This window comes from Scomber scombrus, chromosome 3 (assembly GCF_963691925.1).
Source record: "Scomber scombrus chromosome 3, fScoSco1.1, whole genome shotgun sequence".
Classification (NCBI taxonomy): Eukaryota; Metazoa; Chordata; class Actinopteri; order Scombriformes; family Scombridae; genus Scomber; species Scomber scombrus.
In genome coordinates this window covers 28,707,883-28,735,393 of record NC_084972.1, presented here as the reverse complement: position 1 = coordinate 28,735,393, position 27,511 = coordinate 28,707,883, and the positions used below count along the sequence as shown (strand labels likewise).

Sequence of the window (27,511 nt, the reverse complement as noted above, 5' to 3'; positions counted from 1 at the left end):
CCAAGCACTACTCAACATACAGTAACATAACTTCACATTCACTTCAATGAGTAAGTGCGTTCACACTTTTAACTGTTGCTGAAAACACATTAAATCAGTTTGGCTGCATTAAAAGCAGATTGAGGCACCTGACATCACTACAGCTGATGAGTTTGGTGTCTTTAATTGTATTATTATGGTTAATTTAATAGGGACAGTTACAGTATACATCAAGAGGCTAAAACAACTGTCCGATGCAAGTGTCAGAGTGTTTATAGGGAATGCTAATTTGCAGCACGTGCGCTCGTAAATTAAGAAAACAACTTCCTGGAGCGCTGCGGTAGCCAAGTGGTTACCGCACATGCCAGCGTCCCTGGTTCGACTCCAGCGAGGAACCTTTGCTGAATGTCATTCCCTCTCTATCCTCCAGTTTTCTGTCGGCCTCTATGCCAGCTACTTTCAAATAAAGGCAAAAAAAATGCTCAAAAAAACAACAACACAACTTCCTCTTTCTGTCTCTTTTTTAAAATGTTAATATGGTTGACCCCACTGCACAGCTGCTGTCATTTATATGGATTCATGTTGATGTTAAATCAACTTTCAGCAGTCTGAGCCTCAGGTTTAACTTATCTTAATACTGATCTTAATGCTAAGAGGTTTTTATGTCTATTAAAAGTCAGAGGAGACGTTTACATGTGAGGATGCTACACTCTGCATACATGTATAGACACAAGCATCTCTCAGCTGTTATTTCACCTTCATTTCTGGGATGTGAAAACGTTCTAGTCGAGCTAATGATTTTATTCTTGTTTAACTTTAAGATCAAGTTAAAATTTACTGTTATTCAGCCATTTAAACACAGGACATAAATACTGTATCCTCTGTGAGGCCGAGGCGAACAAAGAAACCTTCTGGAAATATGAAGTATGTTCAGTTTAACTGTAGCAGACGTTTGTAATTAAATACTGTGGTAAAATGACCGCTCAAATGTTTATATCTGGTCACTTTATTGCTGTCATTATAATGTGGTGACAGTATAATTTTTTTTCTTCTTTTATAAAAATTCTCTGTTATTTACTCAGATTACAGTCAAGCAGATTTTCATTGTCATGTACTTTAAGCTTTAGGTACATTTAGGATTTTTCCTCGATCTGCGCTCTGAGGTCTTTCTAGTCAACACTGAGATGGGATGTTTGGTCTTATGTGACCTCTGACCTCTGTCCTACATGCAGCTGTTGACTCTTCTCCTTCAGAGACGTTCCTGTTATTTTCACCACAAAACTGGACCTGTTTTCATGTTTCAGACTGTTTCTATCAGCTTTTTTTTGTAGTTTTTGTTCTTTTCACTGCTTAACATGCAAGTATTAAACTTCTGTCTGTCTGCTTTGATCTATTTCTCTGATATCCGGCAGCATGTTGGCATTGACCTCTCCCACACAGGAAGACACATGTCAGACCTGTCTCTCTCTCTCTCTCTGTTTATTACACACTCTCTCTCTCTCTCTCTCTCTCTCTCTCTCTCTCTCTCTCTCTCTTTCTCTCTCTCTCACTTTCACTCTTGTCTCAGCGGCTTTCCATCACAGCTCTATTAGCCTGCTCTGCTCTACACAATAGCAGCTCAACGCTCTGGGACACATCGAGAAACACACTCACACACACTCACACACACACACACACATACACACACACACACACACACTTATACAGTGTCATCACAGAGCGTCTCACACACGAACTTCTCTCCTGGAGCTCCTGCAGAACCAGAGGAGGAGAAAAGAGGGGTGGAAGAATTTGGCTTCAAGACCTCCAGCCGCCTTCAAACTTCTGGTAATGTAGAGTTAATGTCTGTCTGTCTGTCCGTCCTCAGCTCCTCCCATCTGTCTCTCTCTCTTTCCGTCTGTCTGTCTGTCCTCTGCTGATTTGTAAACAGTTGTTTCAGTAGCTGCAGAAGGTTTTTGTTGTAGATGATCTTCTTCACTGGTCCAAAAGTTTAGAAAAAGCTTACAGGATGTTATCACAACCTGAGAATGACTCATCCACTTAAAATGTAGCCTGGATCTGAACCAGAATGACTGAAAGAAACCAGATTCTTTAATTTTTAAGATACACGTCCACGACTGTACACTTCCTGGTTTTAGATACAGTCCTCCTCAGATTCCCCCTCTGGTCACTGATTCATGCCATGTTGAGAGGACATTCAGGGAGTGTTTTAACAAAATGAGTCAGACCATCTTAATCCTGGTTTTGCCTTTTTTTTTAATGCTGAAAGGTCCTGGTTTTCATTTAAGCTGTTATTTTTCCTGCTTTGGTTTCACCAGTGCACACTAATTTTTCAATTATCAGGTTAAATACAGAGAAAGCAGAGCAGAAAATAATGAGCTCATTCAACAGTAACACTACCACAAGACTTGGTATTTAGAAAAGCAACGAAAAACTACTTTTATTCAGTTTATACTCCAAGAATATAACGAGACTGTCGAAGCAGATTCACAGTAGATAAGAGTTCTGCACAAGCCTACAACTGAGACCTAATCCTGCATCTTTAAGACCTGACCCGACTGAACCTGACTGGTACCGCCAAATCTGAGACACGAACCCAACCCGAGACCTGAAGCTTTATGTTACCAAATCGACTTGCGTTGGGCAGCAAATCCTACAGTGGTGTGAAAATGACAGGTTAGTTGGTTTGGTGTTTGGATGGGATGGATACCATTTTTACTACATCCGATACCTGAACTTGAATATCGGCTGATACCGAGTACCAACCCGATACCATGTGATTACGATAGCCATCTTTCCCACGATGCATCTTCAAGTGTTTTATAAGATTACTGGTGTTGAAATTGGCAACACTACCTCTAAACTAAAGCCTAGCATACTGCACATGCTGCCTTTTTACTGATGGGCATTTCCAGTATATAATTTTGCCAAATTGCTGACATTTTGCTAACATTACACTACTTACCGGGGATCAGTGCTTCTTTGCTGCTCTAAAACAGTAGCAGCCAGTCGTTGCACAGCTCAGCTTACTGTGCAGCCACTACAAAATTACTGTTTTATCCAGTTGTGAACCTACTTCAATGTTTATTCATAAATTACATGATCCCAAACCGGTGCATGGACTTACATACTTGCTGATACTCGTATTGGTATTGGAATAACTAGTTTTTGGATCAGGAAGTCTTCGGTGTACTTACTAGTTCTTTCCACTCTTACAAGTGCAGATTGTACAGTTCATGTTGGTCGTCAGCTGCAGACTTCTCTTTGTGTTTATAGTGACTTAAAAGACATAAGGCAGGTCTAGTCTGTCAGTCGCTTTCTGTCGGTGCTGCTTCTTTGAGGTCAGCTTGGTCTGTCAGGGTTCTTTTCTACTGCAGGAACTTAACGTCATGTACTAAAATTATTATGTATTTATTGTCTCTAGTTCTTTTATTTTGTTTCCACTGTTCTCTGCCCACTCTGAGGACGAGTTCCTGGGACTGAATACGTGCACTGCTCAGGAAGTGACACTGCATGCGAGTGATGTTGAATGCGATTGGTCAGGCAGATGTGATGTTACATCACAACCCTGAGGACATAACAACAGTAAACGCTATTTTACTAGTGCATCTGCGTGGAGCAGAACAACCTTCAGAAAATTAAGAACTGACATGTTTAGGCTGTCACTTGTATATGTTGATAGAAACACTCAGAGGGAGCTGGACTGAATTACCAGAGACCAAAAGGTGGAACAGAAGATTCAACACAGAGACAAACAGAGCAGGAAAAAATAAAAAGATGAAACAAGATTCTAGACAAATAGAAGATCACAATGCTGCAGTGGAACAAACTAAAAAACTACAAAGTGGTCAATAATTATCTCATGCATGGTTTTACAGATACCAGAGAAAGAGAAGCTAATCTTTTCTGTAGAAGTTTACATCAAAAGAAAGCACTATATTGTGTCTTATGCTTAAAACCTGAAGTAAACCCACATATCTCAGTACAAAATCAAACAATATTAAATCCAATTGTTTCATAAGGAGAAAAACTCAATGCTGTCATTTTAGGAAATTACATAATTTGAGAAAGTAATTGCTGGGAAAGCAAAGGAAACACGTATAATTATCAGCTACTTGTGGAGGTAATTTGAAAAGCAAAAAAAAGTCCCCCTTTGTTTGGATAAACTTGTCAAGTTGTCAAGTTTTTCTGCTTTATATAACTGTTAACTGAATTTCTTTGCGGTTTTGTACAGTTAATCTTGAAAAACAAGACATTTGAAGGCATCGTTTTTCACTATTTTCTGACATTTCAGAGAGAAAAATTGGTGAAGACGTGGAAGGAGAACATTTTAAATACTAATAACAACTACAGAGCTGCATTAAGTGAAACTTCAGTGATGAAAATGTCATTTATTGGCTGCAGCTGGAATTTTGGATCCTTTTTTTACTGAAAAGTACAAAGAGTGAATGTTGTCTGAAGTCACACTGTGGTGGAAGAAATAAAAAATCACTCTGAAACAATTTAACTATTTCCAGTTAATAAGTGAATATTAAAAGGAAGCTTTAACACTGTGTGGGTTTCATTAAACTAGACACACACACACACACACACACACAGAAGTTATTTTTATCCTCTGCTGTTCCTGCTGGAAGTCTCTCCGTCTGAGCCTGCTCATCCAGAAAGAACAGAACTGCTAAATATTTTCCATCTCTCTCCCCTCCCTCCGCTTTTCTTTCCTCTGAACACACATAGATCTCTCTCTCTCTCTCTCTCTCTCTCTCTCTCTTTGTCTGTCTTTGTCTCTCGGCAGAGCGTTGCATTCTGGCTTCCTATTGGTCGGTGCTGAGCTGAGCTGGGAGGGTCTCATAGTTGACTGACTGTGTGTTCAGACCTCCAGACTGTGGAGCTGCAGACTTAAGTTTTGTCCTCATCCAGGAAGAAAATGTGAATGATTACTAGAGAGCGTGGGCGGGCATCATGAATTAGGGAGTCACCATGACGTAATATGCACTTCATGGGAGCTGTAGTTTTTAAAATGCTAATAAAACTTTATTAAAATCATGAAGGGCTTAAATTCTAATATCCTGTCCTGTAGTGGATACTTTTTTTATTTTTTATCTCAGGCTTCATTTAAACGTCTCATTTAAAAACATTTGGATAAGAATCAATATGCCATTTCAATGCACGTTATTTAATCTCTGCCTCATATATGTGACTCTTGCTACAGTCCATCTTTGTTTTCCTTTTACCTGAGCTTCATAGAAAATCAGTTTTGACTCTCCTTCAGTCCAGAAAATGTCTGGGAGAAGAACTTTTGCACTTCGGCAGCAAAGTTACAACAATTAGTCAAGTTAGATGGCTACAAATGATTGATTAAATAATACAAACACCTGGATAAATCACCTAAAGGGACTACAAGTGAGACAAAAGTTTGCACCCATTTATGTAGTATTTTCCTTAAAGGTTTTAATATGTAAAATCAAAATGAGAAAAGAATTGGTAACATGTCACTAAAACATCTCCTGCACTTCAGGTGTGTTTAGGCCAGTGTTGATGTGATCCAACTGGAGCTGAATTACAGTGAGTTTTAATTTCTGGCTGATTTAAGCACCACAAATAACTGATCTGAGTCCAGTTATGAATGTGTGATGTGGATTATTTTTCATGTTTTCATTTAATTTGAAGGTCTGAGCTCAGAATCGGGACCTGACACAAGATCCAGACTTTCACACTGAAATGTGCTCTGAAAGTGAAACTCAATAAAAATGGTAAATAGAGTCTGTTTGGATATTTCTGGAGTGCTTCTGATGGTAACAGAGGAGCTACATGTGACAAAACTCCTGCTGCGTACAATATGATAGAAAAATATAGAAATGTAACAGAATGTAATCAGATCATGTTGTAGCAGGCTAACAGGTCTAAAACATTATCCTGAAACTAGGTTAAAAGTTATATTGACGTATCTTTGATCAATGTGACAAATGGTAAAGCTGCATTAACTGTTTATTTGGTCACTTTGGAGAACAAGTAAAGTAAAACATCTTTTCTTATTATTACTTCAAAAAGTAGTAGCTGCCTACAGAGCAACATTATCGTCCCATTGGAGTTGTGTTTGGGTCCAAAGGTCTTTACCAAGTCCTAAGAGAAAAAATATCTTTAACGCTACAAACAGCTAAAAAGCTCCACAAACCTGCAGTAAATATATGACTGTTTAAAGCTTTTAATCCCAAAAACGAACAAAACTAAATATTTATAACAAGACACTCAGGCTTGTCTGGGCTCCATCCAAAAAAATTGGAGGCTCTTATGATTTAATACCAGCAACAACTCCCACCATGCAACACGACAGAGCTACAACAAAATTATTACTGTTATCCTGTTCAATTGGCTCCATTCACATGTGAATCAGACAGAAGACAAAACTATCAGGTGTGAAGGTGTGTGTTAACATCAGATCTCTGCTTTAATAATGACAGGACTGCTGTGTATAGACTAGTCATTACACACACACACACACACACACACACACACACACACACACACACACACACACACACACACACACACACACACACACACACACACACACACACACACACACACACACACACACACACACACACACACACACACACACACAGAGGGAACTGGCCATTAGGACCCCAGCAGTGAGCTATATGAGGGCCAGCAGCAGCACTGAAACCTCCTTTAGTCTCAGAAGCAGCTGCAGGTAAAAACTTCTGTCTTTTAACAGTTTATTTTGTCTGTGTGGAAAAATCTGTCTGTTTTCTTCGTTTCATTTTAGCGGCTGATTTATGTTATAACTAATATCAAAAATGTGTTTCTTTTTATGATTTCCGTCATATTTTTGGGGGCATTTTCTGCCTTTATCGAGAGTTGACAATGGACACATGACAGGAAATGACGGGAGAGAGTGAGATGGGGAACGACGTGAAACAAGCGTCCTCGATTGGCCACTTGGGCGCTCCGGTGTTTTTGACTTTTTGATTTCCAACCATGGGTATTGGGAGAATTATCTGGTTTTCATTTGTTTTGTTTCTAGTCTTTGGAGCATCCTATTAACCTGCTGGAGAATTGCTGAGTGAATCCCGGGGCTGGTTTGGGTACAGACTATATCACTGAATGCTAAAAAGTGTTAAGATTACATTTATCAACAGCACTGTGGCCTCTTTTGTTCAATGGAAAAAAAGGATTTGTAGAAAAACATGTTTATATTTTGATATCAGTGCCTAGAGAGGTATCGTATCGAGCTTATAAAGCCCTAAGTGGAGGTAAAGGTTCCTTTGAGGTGACCTGAACCTGATCTGTGTTGCTCTACAGGGATGAGGTGGTGGCTGTTGGTGGCCAGTCTGTGGCTGCTGCTGGTCCTGACCGTCTCAGATGCCCAGACCAGGAGACCTCGCAACCAGGATGGAGAGGCTCGCCGAGGGACGAGGAAGAAGGACGGAATGGGTAAGACTGCTTTTTGAAGGAGAACTTTGAGAGTTGTTCGCCACCGCACAGTCAGAGAAGAAGAGTGTTTAATGTCTTGGTGTTCAGTACAGAAATGGGTCCAGGATGCCTTTAGCCTAGCTTAGCACAAAGACTGGAAGAACGGGTAAACCGCAAGCCTCCAATAACCTTAACATTTTATTATTTACATGGTTTATCGTCTTTATTGAACAGGTGTAGAAATAGAAATGTAAAAAGAAGACGGTTGTTAGTGTTGGTGGTAACTATGGTAACGTCAAACAGCATTTTAAAGTCCTGAGCTCATTGTGGGGTTGCCAGGTTTCAGGTCTGTCCTAACATCTTCTTATTATAATCCAAAGCTGATGTTTTATGATGTAAGCAGTTCAACTTATAACATGTGGAGTCCCTCAGGGGAGTATCTTGGGCCACCTGCTGTGGTTATTATATGTGACTGTTTGATATCTGTTTGTGCTGAAAGTAATTTTTTCATAAGATGATGATTCAGACATCGTGACAAGCATGGGAATGCTTTAAACTTTGTCTAAAGTGAAGAATTAATAGAATTTACGATTTTACTTAAAAAAAATCAGCTTAAAACATTCCTGTAAACTGATTATACTAGAATCTATTGGCTCTGGATACTTCTGTCTTCACTTAAGAAGTTTCTCGATAGATGTGTATGAACATTAATATGACCATGTGCTGCAGGTCATGGGCGGGCCAGAGCAGGGCACACTAGACCTCCGAGGATCAGGCTGGTTCCTGGTCCCAGCATCCCATTGGAGCCTGGACAAAACCAAGGAAACACTTTGCTCCTGAAGTCCTACAAAAACATAGAAGAACAGTACTCCACCTACAACGTCATCCCAGGTCAGTGACATTATTAACTCGGCTATTACCCAGTTTAGTGACACCAGTAACTCAGCCAGTAGTTCATGTGTGCGTGAATGTGTGAAAAAGCTTACAACTCAACATGATGAGACTACGGACTTGTATTGACGAAATAAAACTCTATCCATTAACTCTGTCTTTAATTATCCCCAATGACAGACTATGGCTGGCGTGAGGTGTCCCTATTTGATAGATTTCACTTCCAAAATATGAAGCATCAGGTCAAATATATTAGAGCTTTCAGAAAAGTCAGAGTTTCCCAGTTGTAATTAAGATGTGGAAGTTGTGTGAACGCTAATAATGCAACAAGCTTGAATCTCGTAATTACAACAACTTCAATAAGACGTGAACGCAGCATTAACCTCGGTTAGTGAGACCAGTAACTCCTCAGCTGTAGCTTAGGTTATTGATATGAGTAGCACAGCTGTAACTCAGGTTTGAGTGCAATTAAATGCTTTCCCAGTTTAACAACCACTTATTAAGACCACTAACTTCTAGTTCTAGTCTAGTCTTCTAGTCTTTAACCCAGTTTAATGGGGCCATCAACTCCCAATCACAGTTCAGTGTCATTAGAAGCACCTGATCTGATACAGGTCACTTAATGGTTTCTTAAACATTTCTAGAGAAAGTTCCCACATTAGAGACATGGAAAAAAAAACACCATACTGCCTCCTGACATAATGTTTTTTCCAAGTAGGACTCACTGCTCCGTGTTTTTAATATATTCCTCTACGTCACTGCTAATTTCAAAAGGACATTTGCCAAATTTCATTATAATCTCATTAATTAGGTCAGTGTCCTCATTTCTCTGTTAATGTTCCCAGAGCAGCTTTGAGCATTACATTATATTTTTTATGTATAAACCAACATGGAAACAGGTGGAATGTATTTATTTGCATTTATAACTTTAAAGTGGTACATTACATAACTGAGTTTTATTGTGAGTAAAATCGTAAAAAGATAGAAACAAAACCTTCAACTAATTAAAAACAGGACTTTTCAATCAAAGTTGATGTATGAATTCGGTCAGAGAGCTCCGAGGCTTCATCTCGTTCTCATAATGAAGCTGCCTGTTATTACAGCTCAGTAATTTAACGACAAATCATCACATTCCTACATCATTTACAGAAGGGAAAACCATCTGTGGGAAAAGAGCTGAAAGTCCCACATGGAGATGAGGAAAGAGACTCTAAAGAGACCTCAAAGCTACGTGTAAGCCACTCAGTTTGAAACAATAAAGTCGGTATTATGTAATTATAAGGGAAGGTGGTGGTGACGGTTTGTTTTTGGGAGCTGGAGAGGGACATTTTTTCCATGTTGATATTATCTGTTTGGTTCTTTTTTCGCTGCTGTTTGGGGATGTGAGAACATGGCTCTGTGTTCAGACAAGCAAACACAAACCGACTGTAATGTAACAACCAAACAGATCAGATTGCAGTTTACAGAAACAGAAAGTCACAGATGTTGGACCAAAACGACCAAAAACTCTGACTTCAATCCATGAGCTTTCTATTGCAAAATGGCTGCTCGGTCATCATGGCAACCAATCCCTTTTGTCAATGTTACAGAGTGAAGTCTATTCCTCATCTTGGAGACAATAGAAAAAAACTTTTTTTCTGGAGCTTTCAACCTCATTTCACAGTCTTCATCTGTGGGTGGAGTTTGCTTTACTGTCATGGAGATGGTTCATTTTACAGGCGATCGCAGAAAAAGCTAGTCAGTTGACCGTGAGTTCAGATTACTACTCAATAATATAACCTATTAAGTTATATATAACAATACAACTTATTATGAGTTAAGAGGCACATTTACATCGTAACATTCTTTGGTACATTTCCAAAATGTTCTGTAAAGAAAATGCAGTCAGTCTGTGTTTTCATCTGATTATTTTGAAGAAGCCCCTAAAAATGAAATAATGTAAATGGATATTAACTCTTCTGTAACCCTGTTACACTGTGCCATTGCCTTAAAGGACCAATATGTAATATATGTACAGTACTAACTCATAAAACAACTATGACATGTTATCAGAGATTAAGTAAACGTGCTAAGTTGAAATACAGGTTTCTATGACTATAATGCTACAGCTAGTAGGTTCTCCTTTGAAATTTCCATCCCGGTGCGCAGTGTCTGTTTTTGTTTTGGCCTGTGTGATTCTGCCAACTAGCCATTTGATGTAATCATGGTGCTGGCATGTCATTTTAACACATTACGTACCACCATCATGTAATACAGTGTTAAGAGGTCATGCTCATTTCATGTATTTCTGTAAGATCAGGTTGACGCACATTTCAACACCTCAGGTTGCCAGATATGAAACATTGGCATGAAAACACAGTGTGCTGCAGCTAGAAACTGTGTGATCTTTGAGGGGATGGGGGAAAAAAACTCTCTTCAATATTTTAAAATTGGACTGCAGTACCCATTTTAAACGCTTGCTGTCAGTGTTACATATTTCTCCTTTAATGCCTGCAACATACATCATCATTTGCTGGTTTTCATCAGCCTTTACTGAATCTTCTCTATATGCTAACTTTTTGTATCACAGCCAGTTTAAAATGTCTTTTCCACAAAATAATGACGATATCAGGTTACTTTCATCTAATTTGTGAACAAAAGATAACAAAAAAAATCTCCAGACTTTGAGGACTTCCTAGTTTTGCAGAGCCAAGGGTGTCAACTTCAAATGTCTTGTTTTGTCTGACCAACAATCCAAAACCAAAAGATGCTCAGTTTTCAGTATCATAGAACAGAGACAAGCTGATCTTACTTGAAAAATGTTTAATTAATTACCGAAACTTGTCAGTCTCATTGATTGATAGAAAATTAATTTATGTTTCACTGCTAGTAAAAACACATGAAAGTATGTATTTATTATAATGATAGTGCCACAGTCAACTCAGATAGTTGCTGGATTATTAAAACTAAACCCTACAATTTACCAGAATGACACTGATTCAATGACAGCAAGACACTATTTTAAAGAGAAAAGAAAAGCTCTAAAGTATGAGTGCTCCATCTCCAGATGACAGGGTGACAGTCACACTGCTCACAGTAAGCGACAAAAGAGACACAGTACTTAAGAGAAATAACCAAAGCCTCTTAACTACCTGTGTTCCTATAGACGTAACAAAGAGCATACCATTAGAAAGGATAGATGACAGGACGGACTTAAAACAGACACAAAGAGTGTCTTTCTGGTGTGTCATAGTGGTTTACAGTCTTTCCAACTGACTCACTGCCAGTCACGGCCTGGTCCTGTCCCAGGTCGGATGTTGAAAGGTGGATTTAATGCATAGGGAGGAGTGGAAATGCTACAAATCATTGCTTTGTGTGGTTCTGATGGTAAAGTACAGGCTTTAGGTTAGACTAGACGCACACAGCAATTACTGCAGGAGGGTGTACTCTTGATGCTGCTGCTGCTGAGGAGGATGACAGGGGTCGACATATATGGCTGGAGGTGTTACCCTCAGGGTTCTGCTTTAGACATCTGACTGACGCCCACATCCCCAATCCATCCCGGGCTTCAAATCAGTCTGTCCTCATTGACAGCTGTTTCACCAGTTGGAAAACAGCTAATTATGGCTTTAAATGGGGAATTATGAATGTTTAGAAAGTAGACAGAAAGTCCAGCAGACTAATGAATATGTTTGAAAACCGACGACACACATCTATGACTTTAAAACATCGTACAATTGAAAGAACTGCTGAATGAGGATATATGACCACAATGGCTCTGGTACACTTTGAGCCAGGAACCTTTGTTGCATGTCATACTCCTCTCTCTTCCCTGGTTTTCTGTCTGTCTCTACACTGTTAGCTGTTGAATAAATGAATGAAAGTGCAAAATAAAAAGGTGTAAAAAGGCAGTTAGTTGTCCAGAGACAGCTAGATGTGTAGAATAAACAGAACTGTGGTTGGCCATTTTTATGTCACTGAGCTGTTGAACAAACACTTGACAGCATTCAACATTAATTTCCCTGTTGTCCTATTCACTGCTGCACAATACACTTTCACCCAAAACTTGTAAACTGTACCGTGTTACTGGTTTAATTAGGCTTAAATTATACTGCTGGCATCTGCACAGTCACAAATGTTGTACATTTTGCCATCTGTCCATGTTCACGAGGGTCTGTGCAGACTTCGTGCACAGTTGTGCCATAAAATTTTAATGTCTGTTTGTTTGTGCAACTCTTTGTGAGTCTGCCGCTGAGAAGCTTAATAAACTATACATTTGCATTCACTGTCCACTATTTATTTAATTACACAATTGCCAAATTACTTTTAATCCCTTCATACTCCAGCCCATTGCCACTGTGTGATCTGTTAATGCTATATATGTATTTATGCATGTGTGAGTTACTGGATATCGGAATTTGCCCAAGGGGATGAATAAAGTATCTATCTATCTATCTATCTATCTATCTATCTATCTATCTATCTATCTATCTATCTATCTATCTATCTATCTATCTATCTATCTATCTATCTATCTATCTATCTATCTATCTATCTATGATTTTGACCTATTTTGTATTACTGGACCGACTGTAATGTGTCTGTGTTATTTCAGGTAAGCAGGGCCAGTGTGTGTACCAGGGTCTGACCATGTTCGACCAGGCCGTCTGGTCTCCAAAGCCGTGTGTGACCTGTCTGTGTACCGGAGGGCGGGTGGTTTGTGATGAGGTCACCTGTCCCATAACGCACTGCCACTTCCCCTTCACTCCTGTTGGGGAGTGCTGTCCCGTCTGCATGGAGTCAGGTAGAAACACAACATGTGGCAACGCCATGGTGCAACATCAAGAGGCAACAGAGATGAGCAACGTTTCTGATCAAGAACAATATTTAAAAGGGTTTAATTCCAAGTGTTTTACCTGAGTAAAAATAGCCCTCACTTTAATGTAAAGAACAAGCTCTAGGATTTAAATGTATTTTGCATTTAAAATACATTCAATCATTAAAAATAGTCACAGCTTCTGTGACCATGATTGTTACCATTGAGCACAGTCCTAACTCCTAAAGCTCCTAACTTTCTCACCAGTCAACATGTGTTGTGAGTCAGAGATAATTTTAACAGATGTTAACAGAAGAAGTCTCATTTTGAGGTGAAACTCTTTGATTATTTATTGTAATGTGTATTCCTTTCAGTTGTTTTCTGGAAGAAATACAACTAAACAGTTGTTGTTCATCTCTGAGGTCTCAGCATGTTGCTTATCGTTCCCATCATGGCTTTTAAAAATGTGGTTAACACATTTTGGGTCAGTGCTTCACATGTTGTGACAGTTTTAACATGGCTGTAGGGGGATACCACATGTTGTTTTCCAGGTTTAGTTTCACTTTACTGTCAATTCAATCTCATCAAAATAAAGACTGCATGAACAACTGAATCTACAACAAATACAAAAGTGTATGGACGAGTTTCTGGGCAACATTACTGTGTGATGTGTGCATATGCTGGAGTGAGAAAACAAACCAGTGAGATTTTATGGGCAGGTCAACATAAGGAGTTGTTGTTGTGCCATAAACAGCATAAATGGCAAAAGTAATGGGTGGAAATTGTTATAGCAATAGCAAATAGCAATTAGCATCTAGTCATCTGGTAAGAGCTCTGGATTTCAATAAGGTGGTAGAACGTTTTGTGCAGAATTGTTGAGGAAAAACTGCGTGTTTTATGGTCTGACAGCTCACATTGTTACTGCGTGCTTGTGGCTTTTTAATGAGTAATGCAAACATATGTTCGTCTCTATGAACAATGCTCGTGCGTTTAAGTTTCATTGTACAACTTGGTGAGAGGAGTATGAGTCACGTTTTTCCTGTGTACACTGCAATCATCTAATACGTTTTGTAAGATATCTGGCATCTTTCTCGTACATTTTTTAGGCAAACAACAGGAACTATCATTTAATATCTAACTCCCGAAAAAGCTAACTTTGTGTTGTCTGGGTTAGCATTATCACTTTCGCTAGTTACTGCTTTTACCTGGGATTCAATGTGTTATAATGTTGGCCAGAGCTGACAGACGTCTATGAACAACTAAAGATCTCTAAACAATAATTTTACTGGTTTCAAGGAAATTGCTTAATGCAAAATACTAAGATAGTCTCCATATAAATGATTATGAGACTGAGTCTGTGTTTTCTACCTCCCTGCTGTGCATGCATCCTCTACAGTAAACCAGAAACTTGTCTATATAACCTCTGTGAAATTATGAAACAAAAAGTAGTTGAATTGACAGTAAAAAACTCACAGTCATACACTGCATTGTCATTATCAGCATGTATGGAGGTGAAATAGGAGAAATCCTCTTAAAGTCATTTTATCAATGACTTATTCATTTCATGTATGTGGATTCAAACAGATTAACTTAGTAGAAACATGTATGTATCTGTGGAGTTTAATGAAAAGGAAAATAACATAATATGCAGACTGTTTGTCTGCATATTATGCAGACAAATAAGGTTGTTTCAACTCAGAAGAAAAGTGGTGGTCCAATAAATCACATTGATGTAAATGAGCTTAGACAGAGTCACACAAAAAGTTTCCATTTTAAATTAGATTCCCCCATGTCATCTTTATGGTAACGGTGAAATGTTGCTAACTAGTTAGCATTAGTTTGATTACAGACCTCTGAATCACTGCTTACATTTTTTCACTGATTAAAACTGATCAGATGCTCATTGATGGTTGTTGTTGGTTGGAAAAATAACCAAACCAATCAAGAGCTTTGTGGGTGGGAGTCAGAGTCTCAAGAAAGCAGGAAAAAAGTCTGGCAAACCAATGAAAATTTTTGAAAAACACTTATGTCTACAACTTAACAAAATCTTAGTGCTGCAAGACAAAGTCAAGTGTGTTTTTGACTTCTTCATGTCGTATGAGTTGGATCTTCCAGTTGGCACGTAGTTTAATGAGTATAAAACAGCATTAGTGTTTGACAAGTGAGCTGAGATTAGTCTAAAATATTTACACTAGTATTGGATTGTTTGCCACAATTTGACAGCAACTCAAACTACATAGTTTATGAAAATTGCTCAGTAGCTCCTTCTTCCCTAACAGATATTATTTGGTATGTGCGATGTCTGAATAGTCAAACAGAAGATAGCCACCAACGGAAATTACTGATAGTAATCTAAGAGAGAAAAGGTAAAAGTCTTGTCATAGTTTTATTGACAGGTGATCTCTGGGTAGTCCCAAATCACCATAGCAACAGAGTAATGCAGTAATAATTGGAAGGATACATAATACAATACTTAATACAATTCTATTTGTCATCATGAAACACAAATTTAGATAAGTCAAATTTAGATTCAGCAAACACAAAAAGACTGATGTCATACATGTTTAGTTCAGTGGGATCTGGTCCAGACTGGTCTACAGCAGCAGTCTGCTCTGTAGCTTCAACAAGCAGGTCTTGTACCAGTCTGTCTGTCTACGACACTAACAAACAATCGTATCTGTCTGTCTGTCCGTCTGTGTGTGTCTGTCTGTCATCCACCATCTCTATCCTGTTCCATTTCCTTTCAGTTTTTCCTTTTCCTCTTCTTCTTTTTGCTCTTTCATCTCCTATCTGTCTCTACCTTTCAATCCACCATCCTTTATTCCTTCTTTCTATACTGTCACCTCTCCTCTTGTCCGCCTCCTGCCCTGTGATTGGTTCCCCCCTCACCATCCTACACCCACCCCAGACCCCGACCTCAGCCTTGACTTCTCTGGTGATTCCCCAGTTCCCAGTGACCCCATCAAGCCTACGACCCCACTGACCCCCGAGGATATTCAGCGGATCCTGTGGCGTGAGGAAGAGGAGCACCGTCAGGAAGAGGAGCGTCTGAGGAAGAAGGATGACGCCAAGAAGAAGAAGAGGAAGCAGAGGAAGGAGCAGGCGGAGAAACAGCGCAGGATAGTGGAGGAGAGGAGAAGGGAGGAACAGGAGGCACTGAGGCGGCAGGTAGAGAAAGAGGAGGAGGTGTGGAGGAGGCAGCAGGAGGAACAGGAGAGGAGGAGGCAGGAGGAGGTAAGGAGACAGGAGGAGGAGGACAGGAAGCGAAAAGATTTTGAGAGAGAAGTGAGGGAAAAGGAAAGGAAGCAAGAGGAGGAAAGGAGGAGGCTGGAGGAGAGGCTGAGGGAAGAGCTACTTGGTCTAGCAGAAGAGGAGGAGGAGCAGGAGGAGGTTTGGCTAAGAGGAGACGTGTTTCAGATGCTCCCAAAAGAACCTGAAGAACCAGATCTCCCTGCTCCAATTCCAAGACCTCCTGTTACAACAGAGGACGAGCTGGAGGAGGAGGAGGAGGAGGAGGAGGAGGAAGAAGGGGAGGAGAGGGTGGTGGTACAGAACAGGAGAAGCCTCCCTCCTGGCTGTGACATCTCTGACGTCACGGTGACATGTGAAAACGCCAAACTCACTTACTTCCCTGCTCTGTCCATCCCTGAGCTCAAGTCTCTCAGTCTGGAGGGTGAGTCAACACGGAGCCAAAGTCCAAACACAGTTACTGAAGAATAGTTATCACCACAAACATTCATCGCTGTGCTGTTGAGGTTAAGAAGCATTTTACCAAATCTGAATCCAGTACCAAATCTATTTAGGTTTCAAAAAGATTCAGTTTAGATCTGTACTTAATTCTGAGCACTTTATATTTCATTAGCTACTTCCTCCAAATGCTGGAGGTTATAATTTGCAGCCATTGAGTTGAATAGTTTAACGGATAAATATGGCATTACTCTATATTTTTCTTATTATCAACAAATCCCACGCATCCCCAAACCAATAATGTTTTTATTTATACATCTCCCAGTACTCTCTGACTTTCCTATCCTGTCTGTGGCCCCAAACCCCAAGGCTCAGTTATTTCTAATCCTAAAACGGCTGGGCACTGTAGTTTTTAATCAAACTTTACTTAAACAAGAGGAAGTAATGCATTTGTTAGGGATCATTTGCAGCGGTGAATTAATATACATTTGCCGCTCCAGTGAGCAGCAGGAAAGTGTATGTGAGATTGAGTCAACATAAACCACAGTGTGTGTTCACTGTAATGGAGAACAGTTTTAGACAGAAATGGAGCTCTACGGCACAGAGGAATACAATACATCAGGTTTTGGATACACAAACAATACTTGGTAAAAGGATCCATGCATTGTTGGTTTAAGTTTGCAGAAGGGCTGTACTCAAATCAAAATGTTCTAGTTTTATTCTCTTCTTTAAATTATATGAAATGAATGAGATTCTGACCCCAGAGACTAACGTGATGTGATCAGCTGATTGTTTTACCAGAGAAGACTCAGTAGGGAGCACATTGAACATAAAACAGCCAATGTTGGATGTTGACTTTAGATAATTAACGTTAATTAATTAAAGCTGATAAAACCTGCAGCAAGTTATGTAATTTAAACTGTCGAAAGAGACGGTCCTTGCTGGCTAACAATGAGAAAATGTTACCTGAATGTTTTGTACATTGTGAGGGGAGACTAAAGATTCAGTAAGAATTTGTTAGACTTGCAGATCAGCAAATCTGAGAATTTCATCAACCTGCAACTTGAATTTAAAAAGTGGAACCAGCTACTGGAACTCAGTCCTATATCGTACATTTAGGAACAAATTATGCAAATAAATAAAACACAAGACCAAGAAACACAATCACCAAATTGAAAATACATACAGACATACAAAAACACACTGCTATTACAGAAAGCCTGCCAAGTCTCCTGTAAACTGACTGAAACTGATCTATATCTACAGGCAACAACATCAGCAGCATCCCAGCAGAAGCCTTCAACGGCATCCCCAACCTGGAATGGATCAACCTCAAGAAAAACAAACTCACTTCTTCTGGCATTGATAGTAAAGCCTTCAAAGTAAGACATACTGACACACTATATCACTGCAGTCCTTCAGAACAAACTTTACTCTCACATCTTCTTCAAATACCTGTCAGTATGACCAGTATCTATGTGTGTATATGTGTTTGTGTGTGTCCCAGGGTCTGAAGATGCTGTCGCGTCTATACCTGGATGGGAATCTTCTAGAAGACGTGCCCTCTAACCTCCCACCCACACTACAGGAACTGAAGATCAGTGAGAACAACATGAGAAGGATACACAAAACAAGCTTCCAAGGTATTGCAATGCTAAGCTTTAATTTCACATAATACTTTACCAGCTGTCAAGTCATTTACACACAATGCGCTACCAAATACTTGTCTCAAAGTGACATGATATGACCACCTAGACTGTTTACCTAAAGAAAGACTCAACACTATATTCATTGCTTGGGGAAGCCAAAGTTGAGTCACCCGACTTTTGCAGTATTGTGTCTATCCCCAGGAAAGCCTTTTTGGCCAAAAGCAGTTCAAACACCAGCATGCAGAGACATTAACTTATAACATTACAGTTTGGCCAGCTCATTGAAAAAATGTGAATTAACTACAGTCAGACTAAAGTTGGCAGTTACTGGTGCCATTTCATCCACTATGATTATCATTTGCTGACTGAAAACTCCACCTCTCAATGCTTGACATCATTCATTATGTAACTTAGAGGTGAGAAAATTGCCCTTGTTCAATTTCAATGTATAAACAATTGGACCCTCTACACGTGATCAGCAGCACAATTACTTTGCACCACTATGAGTCAATATTTTCCTCTGGAGAGGGGAAAGAAGCCAGTATGTGTGGCTATGCTACTTGGGGAACTGCTCGGATAGTATGCCTCACAGTTTTGTCTGAAGTTCAACCAGTTTTACCCTTTACCTTTAGTTGAAGGGCCTGGAAACAAAAAGTAAATTTGATCCTGTGTGGAGATTTTTTTAAATTTTAAGTTGGTGTTTCCAAGCCCAGAAATGAACCTTGAAGGTTAACTTTGTACCATGTAAGAGACTCACGATGGACCGTGTCCAAACCCATCATGACTGTCAGGTTCTTACTTATCTTCTTCTCCACAGGACTGCAATCTTCTTTTGAATTACTTAATGCACAAATTATCTCTCTTGTTATATGCTATCTAGTCTATTAATTTCCTAATCCAATCTGGCACTTTCCTGCTACTTGGGGATCATCGGTGATGTGCACCAACACTAAGCTTTGACTCTGCACAGAGCTGTAGCCACTGATTTTTCAGCCCTACTTTTTGGTAACCTCTAATGTTTCAAACTAATGTTATAAATGCATGTTATCATAATGAAATTAGAATTTGTTGTCCTGTTTTGTGGTAACTGTTTGACTGTTAAGGTTTAATGAATGTTTCTGCGTGGTGCTGATATCAATTCCATAATTCCAGCTGACAGATAATGACCTTATGTTTTTTTTTTTTAAATCTTAAAGGTCTGAGCAGCCTTGTGATTCTGGAGTTGGAGGGAAATTTGCTGAGTGAGGGATATGTAGATCCTCTGGCCTTCAGGCCCCTCATCGAGCTCTCCTACCTCAGACTGGGTAGAAACCACTTCCGCACCATACCACAGGGCCTTCCCAGTTCACTGCTGGTATGAAGTCATATCTATTTACATAATTATCTCTCCAGTTCTTAACCCTGTCATTCCTCACACTGGGATACCTCACATAGCCAGACCTCTGACAATCTTTATAAAAGTCAAAGCCATGATACTCTTTACTGGGTGAAAAAACTGTAGTCAACCATAGCTTGTTGCATGGTGGTGTCACTACAAAAAATGACCTTGCTGAAACAAGTCATCATGGCTCAACCCCTAATGATCCAATGACTTCAAAGGCCTCATTGTGAACACTCCCCAAAAAACCCTAAAACTATTCACAGACTTTGTGCTGAAGCCTCCACCAATTTCAGAAGGGTAATGCTTACTGCTGCTCTGATTCTGTCATCAAAAGATTGTTTCCTGGCGGGCTGATAAAAACCAAAGCCTGCATGATTTGGTGAGCCGAAGACAATTTTCCACCCTGGTTGACGATATCTATTCTATTATAGACAGTGGTGACAGGCACTGTGGACAGTTAATGAAAGTGGAGCCTTAGGAACCTGGAGGCTCTAAGCAGCTAAATTGACTTTTTGGACAACAATGGGCAAAAACAGATGCAAAAATCTAGAGTCTCAATAAATAAATCAATACGCCTGACAACAACATACTGATTTCAATTAAATCTATGAGGCAGAGTCAGAGTCCTTCTGGACAGCTAACTGCAGTCTGAATGTAGGTTTGCTGATGCATCAGTATTTCCTTTTCGGCTCTGATGTTTGAGACTGGTCCACTGAGTAAACTCTGCTCCTACCTGTGGGAAACCAGTCAACTAAACCTGTAATTATGGCCACTGGTTAACCGCAAACTCTGCAGAACACCAGCGACATACTGCTGCTGTAAATCCACCTTAAAACCAACTGCATGTCTTGACTTTGGAACGTTTTCTAGAAAGAGTCTGCAAATCCAAAATTACACATTTTCTTGTTATTAGTCCTGAAAATTGTGAACTACCTTTAACATTTATTCTTGACTAATTAGCTCTGGGATTTCCAGATTTATCAGACACAGTCACTTGTCAATATCCAAAGTTTTCCAGTTTTAACAGACTGTAGGTAAAACCAATGTGAATTCAGTTTTGGGGTGGAACAAGGCATTTATAACCTGAAACAGTCCCAACAAACCACAGACTTGCCTGCCAAGATCTAAATCAAAATCACCCAGTTAACACCACCGTTTAATGGCAAACTTGAAAAACCCCCCACTTGCCTTATCACAATGGCAATAAATTCCAGTAATTCTTCATGAGTTTCCACCAATGAAGTAGTTTCCGACCCTAATGATGTCTGTGTCTTTCAGGAACTGCACTTGGAGAACAATTTGATTGAGGAAATCTCAGAGACAGTTTTCAATCAGACACTGAGTCTGAACGTGGTTTCTCTTAGGCACAACAGGCTGGACGAAACCAGGATTGCTCCTTTGGCCTGGATCAACCACAGGTCAGACAAAAAGAACACTGTCACCATCAACTATGATGTTCTGTTCAGTTATTCTCCAATCAGCTATCATCAAGGACAGTCAGTCAGTTTTGTTCTCTCATTTGTATTTCTTTACAAATCCCTCCTAACCTAACAACTTGCTCCTTCTCTGCAGAAATCTGGAGTCCATTGACCTTTCACATAATGACCTTTACCTGGTTCCGTCTTACCTACCCAAATCTCTGGTCCACCTAGTGCTGGTGGGAAATAAGATAGAGAGGATACCTGGTAGGTGGAAAGTATTGATGAACACTTGGCTGACAAACACACTTGCAGATGGGAGGGTGTAACTGTTGGTAGATTAGTACGAATCTTGGAGGACTTCCTCAATGATATTTAAGGCCACAGAAAATCTAAGAATAGCACACTACTGTATTATCAAGAGCTTGAAAAGAGCTCTAAATTGATAACGTAGGTGATACATTTCAAAACAAATGGTCTATAAATAAGTAGCAGAGCTATTGTGCTGTGAGCCCATCAGTACATCAAGAGACAGTTAATAGGATACTAATAGCCATTTTCCACTGTAGGGACTAATGAAATGTAATGTACCATGTACTCATGTCACAGGTTTTGCTTTCGTTCACGCAGTTTTCTGACTGCTTTGGGAATGAGCTCCTGCAACTAAACTTAGGCACTTAGGAGGAGGTCATAACTGGCAGTAGTGTCTATCATGATTGGATGAGCTGATGTAATGTCACAAGGTAGACTACTTCAACAAGCACAACAGCTACACCTGTCCAGAATGGGACAACCGACGCTTAAAAAAACCAAGAATAATGGAGAATGCTAGTTTGACTAACCAACATGTTCAATTCCTCATTAGTATTTGTGGAGGCCAGTCAGAGAAACCTGAAGTCAGCAGTTTGAAATCAGGTGAAGCAACAGATTTCCAAGCAGCTGGCAGAAATAGGCATAGAACACACAGCCAAATGGTGCAGGGAAAATAAAAAGATCAAACAAGATTATTGGAAAATAAATTATCACAGCACAGCAGCAGAACAAACCTAAAAAAGTGGTTTTGTGTGCTGAGTGCAGCCAGAGCAGGGACTTTGATTCTGTTGCTCTTGAAACTTATATTTCATATTTGTGCAAAAGTGAGAGAAAATCTGTAACAGTATCAGCACCGTCATTGTTGTCTGTCCTATAATAGCTTATTTAATTCACCAAGAAAAAACACCTAATTGACATAGCTGTGTAACAGAGTATAATTGGTTCCCTGTCACCTCTTTATTTATGTATTCCTGAAATGTCCCGCCAATTTAAGATTCAGTGAAAACCTAAGAAATAAAATTGACCAAAGCATCACATGGTTCTTAAAAGTTCGGGATATGGGAGGCCCCAGGTTCTGCCAAGTGCAAAAGGGCTATTAGTCAGGGTCACATTTTTAAATGTGGATAATTTAAAAGTATTTAAAATTAAAAGTCAACTGCTGTGCCCAAGTGGTTCGTCAGTTAATTGGTAAGTTGACGGACAGAAATTCAATCAACAAAAATTATGACAATCGTATTTTTCAGTTGTTTTTCAACCAAAAACTACAATAATTGTACAATAATCGGATTCCAGCTTTTCCACTGTTGAAGATTTGCTCCAATATTTTATATAATTGTAAATTGAATTTATTTGGGGTTAAGACTGTTAATTGTGGTAATTTGTTAGCAGTATTTTCAGTATTCTATATTTTGCAAACATACTCATGAATCAATAATGAGAATAATCATTAGTTTCAGCCCTTGTACACTACAAAAACAAGGTCATGGTCTTCCATAGTTACATTGTGTCTTTCAACACATCCACAGGTTACGTCTTCGCCCACATGGATCCTGGTATAGAGTACCTCTACCTCTCCTACAACAAACTGGATGGTGAGGGAATTGAACCAGAGTCGTTCTTCGGCTCGTACAACTCTATGGTGGAAATGTGTCTGGATCACAACCAGCTGGTTTCTGTGCCCTCTGGCATCAACGAGATGACCAACTTACACTTCCTCAGACTAAACAATAACAATATCAGGTATGAAGCCACCAAGAAGACATTCCTTTGAGGCATTTACCAGATATATTAGCAGTGTCAATTATATGTTTCGGTATGTTTTCATATATTTAAAAGTGGATTTTCCTAAAAACAATGTATAGACTCAAACAAAAGAAATCCCCCTTAATCATCACTTAAGACCCACTAGAAGTGTTTGGCGGTGTATTTATCTGCAGAGACTCTGCCCTCTGCCTGTCTTTTCTTATTATTTTGCTGTGTTCGGGATGTTTTGGGCCATCAACCTCAGGGCAGTGGGTGTGTAGTTCCCAACCAATAAAAACACATGGAGCGTGAGGTCAGGACTCGTAGTGTAATAAGGTTACATCACTGTCTCTGTCGCTCTCCTCTGCTCCACTCTGCTCTCTGACAGGATAAAGCTCAGCATTCATACAAAATCTGGCAATGTAGCACCTTCGTGCAGGGTTGTGCGGAGGTGTGGATGTGTTTATTGGTGCTTTAGAACGTAACTGCCATTCAAAATCAGAAAATAACATTTTAATCATCTGATTCACGCATCTGTTCTTGCAGGCGCCGCTCACTCGCTTCATTTGCTCTCTAGCTCGCACAACAACCGCTACTTCTCTCTCTCTCGCTCGCTCATTGAGACGAGGAGACTTTGAATGCTGTATATTTACAAACCTCAACTGACAAACCCATACACATGCATAGCATACCTTAAAGCATAATGAAAAAAGAAATGTATTTCTCGAGCTACAAACACAAAACCCAAATCATAGAAAACAAATGGAGGCCATTAACATAAAATAATAAAACCAGGTGATTAAAGACAGAGCTCAATGAGCCTTTAAGAAAGCCTTACAACAGACCAGAACCTGACCAGACGATTGACTCATTCATCACAGCCTGCCAGATAATATAAAAGATGGAAGTTCACTGGACGGAGAGTCGTCTTGACGACAGGAAACAAAACAAGCTGATTCATGTTTCCACCTGGGAGTCACCCTGAATCACCTCATTAATCACTCACAGGTCCATGCACGATACACGCAGTTAGCCTAGATTGTGGTGTTTACATAAAAGTAATATAACAATTTAAATCTTATACAATGCTCCATCTTAACCACCAAGAAGGATGACACCTGAGATGGGAAATTGTAACCAGCCTCCAAGCAAGTACTGGTAATTATTTTAACATATGAATACAGTACAAGCAATAACAATAACCAAAACAGTAAAAGACAAATAAATCAAAGAATAAGAAATTGGAAGCTGAGAAAGTAGTGTTACACGATATTTAGTTTTAAAATTTCCCTGTGTGGAAATCAAATACACATTAAGGGACAAATAAACAAATTCATTGTAAGAATGTGTAAACATATTTGTTTGTTTTTTGTCTGCTTAAGTAAAACAGAGTTTACATTCTGAATAGCCAAAAAAAGGTCAGAAAGAATAAATAAAACTGAGAAATGAAACAGAAAATACGAGAAGAAAAAAAGGTAACTGAGGAGAAGGAGCTATGGATGTGGGAAACAGTAGGATGGAGTTCAGGGAAAATGTATACAACTGGGCTGCGTCTAAAATTGGCTTTACATTCTGTGTAAACACATAGTAAAAAAAATGGTAATGGGGGGCTGAGACTAGTAGTTGAAGAACGAATTGAAAATTATAACAATAGGGATGTCATCGGTTAATCGTTAATGATTACGCATACTGGTTACGCATGTCAGCCTATAGTTTAATTTGCAAATTAGGGCACTGAGATCATTACTTCATGTTATTGATGTTAGATCAATTGGAGCCAAATTTCAGTACCTCAAAGCATTTCACACAGAGGCTCCAACATAAAGAGACGTGACAGATCACAGCTAATTAGCAGAGCTAACATCGTTAGCATAGTTGTGATGTGCTATGTGTAACCCATAGACTGTATAAAAATAAGGTGCGGCTAATGGTGTCTCCAGTTTAAAAGTACCATGCTGGGCAGGTGACAGGTGTGTTTACGGTGTTTGTGTGCTCTGAAAGACTTCATAACTCAGATATAAAGTCACACAGCTGACGGCCGTTAGCCTAACATGCTAACCAGTTTGACCTACCGGTATATGCTGCCAATCAGTGTGGTAGAGGGTGAGGAGATTTACAATGGTGTATCATCTGTATAATAGTGGTATTTGGCATTGTTGTTCTACTTTTATACTGTTACACTGTTTTTTATCTATTATATCTTTTTATACTGTTGGCTGCACAAAACATCTATTCTAAAGAAATCACACTGAGCTTTAGGAAATTGTGATGGCCATTTTTCACCATTTTCTGATATTTTATAGACCAAGTATTTCGTATATTTTTGTAAAAATTTTGAAAACCTTTGCAGTTGTAGTCCTAGAAAAAAGTTATCTAACTGCGATCTGATGCTTTGTCTACCAGGAGCATCCCTGACGAAGGCATCTGTGACGCAAACCACAGCGGAGACTCCACTCTGGTGGCCCTGAGGCTGGAGAACAACTACATCGACCCTCAAAAGGTCTCACCGAGAGCCTTTTCCTGTGTACGCTCCTCTTCCAGTGTCGTCTTAAAACCTCAGAGAACCAAGTGACCGGAGTCCACACAAATCCACAAAACCAAAAGACACACCTTTAACCCCCATAAACATAGAGAAAAATACCAAGATAAATCTCTCCTGTATCCAGTATCTTCCTTTAATGCATCATGTTGAAACTTAAATAATACCCACAATGATAAGGACATTTGACAGAAGTGTGCAGGTTGAACATGGGAAAAAAAGGAATTTAACACAGTTACTGCTGATGTTTTTGTCTTACGGGAATGTACTCTCCTTTCATAACCTTGGACTGAACCTGCAAGAGCTGCATGCTAGATTACTTTTCTTTTCTGGCTCTTATTCAATATTTTAGGTCCTGCTAAGTTGTTTTGCTTTCACCTGGCCCACCTGTAACTTGTATCAAGATGACAGAACACCTTCAGACTTTTAAACAAAAGTCATCTGTCTCATAGATAAATGTTAAAATGGAAAGAGCCCCTGCACCATTCACAGTAAAATAAAAAAACGCTAATAAAGAAATGGAAAGAATTCTATGAAGTGAGACCACAAGCCTGACACATTACTTTTAATAACCTCAGCACCTTCATGTTCCATTTCTCAGTTTCTTCCAATGGCTTCTTTCATAAGAACTCGGACATGGAAAAGAAATGCGGGAAGTGAGATCACGTGTGACACATCCTTCAAGCTCCTTGTGCTAAAGATTAAGGGCCCGTTAAAGGATTAAGTTAAAGCAAGCACTGCTGGAGAGTTCATTCCTCTAATAGATGAAAGACAGAGAAGATTTAACGAAACGTCTGCTCATTTCCACCATCTTTTACATTCTTTATGTCTTAACTCGGCAGAAACAAGATGGTAACTTCCTCTTCTAAAGTTAAAACTGGATTTACATGTATGCTTGAGGCAAAGTGTTAATGGGAGTACAGTTCAGTTTTGTTTTACAGATCAGTGTTGGATTTCACTAATTGTTGGCGCCATTGGCCCCACAATACTTCACAGATGTATCAAATGTGATTGGGTTGTATTGTGCTTTAATTATCTGCCCCACAGTAACGGTTTATTTTTACTTGGTGATATACAGTGACAATGGAGTTACATTCAGGTAATTTTCGACCTCACCTTTTCCCATTACTGAACAGGAGACTTTTACCTGCAGCCACTGTGTTCATGTTGTTTCATTCACTGCTGAGCAGGGATCACAGTGAGCAGAGGGTTTGCATTGGAGATGTCTTTGCTAGATGTTCTTGAACAGGAAAAGATATCTGAGCCTCATTGTCTCTATTATCAACAATCTCAGTCAGAAACTTGTAGGAAAAAAACACAAGTAGCCAATCACCACTCTTCTGCTCAACAGATGTTATCTCCATCGCCACTGTAGCCCTTAAGAGTAGTTATACTTTTGAGGAGGCGTACATCAGCTCTGAGGTAGCCTATAATATAAATCAAGCTAAGTCCCTGCTATAATTTCATGGGGATGAATATGGCCATGTGGACTAGGTGGTCTGAGGAAACACTCAAACAAATGCCTTTGACAGTAAGGTCTCTCTAAAAACTATCCTTGCAAAATAGAGCTGAGATGTGGAATTAACCACTTTTTCCAGTTATATTTCCTCACTGTAAATTCACATTTCAGAGCTTTCTATAAATTGTCTCCTCAGTATTCTTCAACACAGAAACCCTAGGTCT

The 27,511-nt window shown here is 39.4% G+C and overlaps 2 protein-coding genes across 2 annotated transcripts in view; one reads left to right on the top strand and one right to left on the bottom strand.

The window, feature by feature from the left end:
* The window catches only part of cenpp (centromere protein P), a 110,286-nt gene that overhangs the window by 7,949 nt on the left and 74,826 nt on the right, over positions 1-27,511 (bottom strand). The gene's annotated exons all lie outside the window — the stretch shown is intronic.
* On the top strand, positions 1,737-27,501 carry ecm2 (extracellular matrix protein 2, female organ and adipocyte specific). The gene is made up of 12 exons (XM_062415677.1): positions 1,737-1,806; positions 7,303-7,434; positions 8,143-8,304; positions 12,899-13,087; positions 16,008-16,772; positions 18,053-18,168; positions 18,294-18,429; positions 19,632-19,789; positions 21,095-21,234; positions 21,389-21,501; positions 23,073-23,286; positions 25,693-27,501. Exons 2-12 carry the CDS (start codon positions 7,305-7,307, stop codon positions 25,859-25,861), a joined length of 2,292 nt encoding a protein of 763 aa, XP_062271661.1. The 5' UTR covers positions 1,737-1,806; positions 7,303-7,304; the 3' UTR covers positions 25,862-27,501.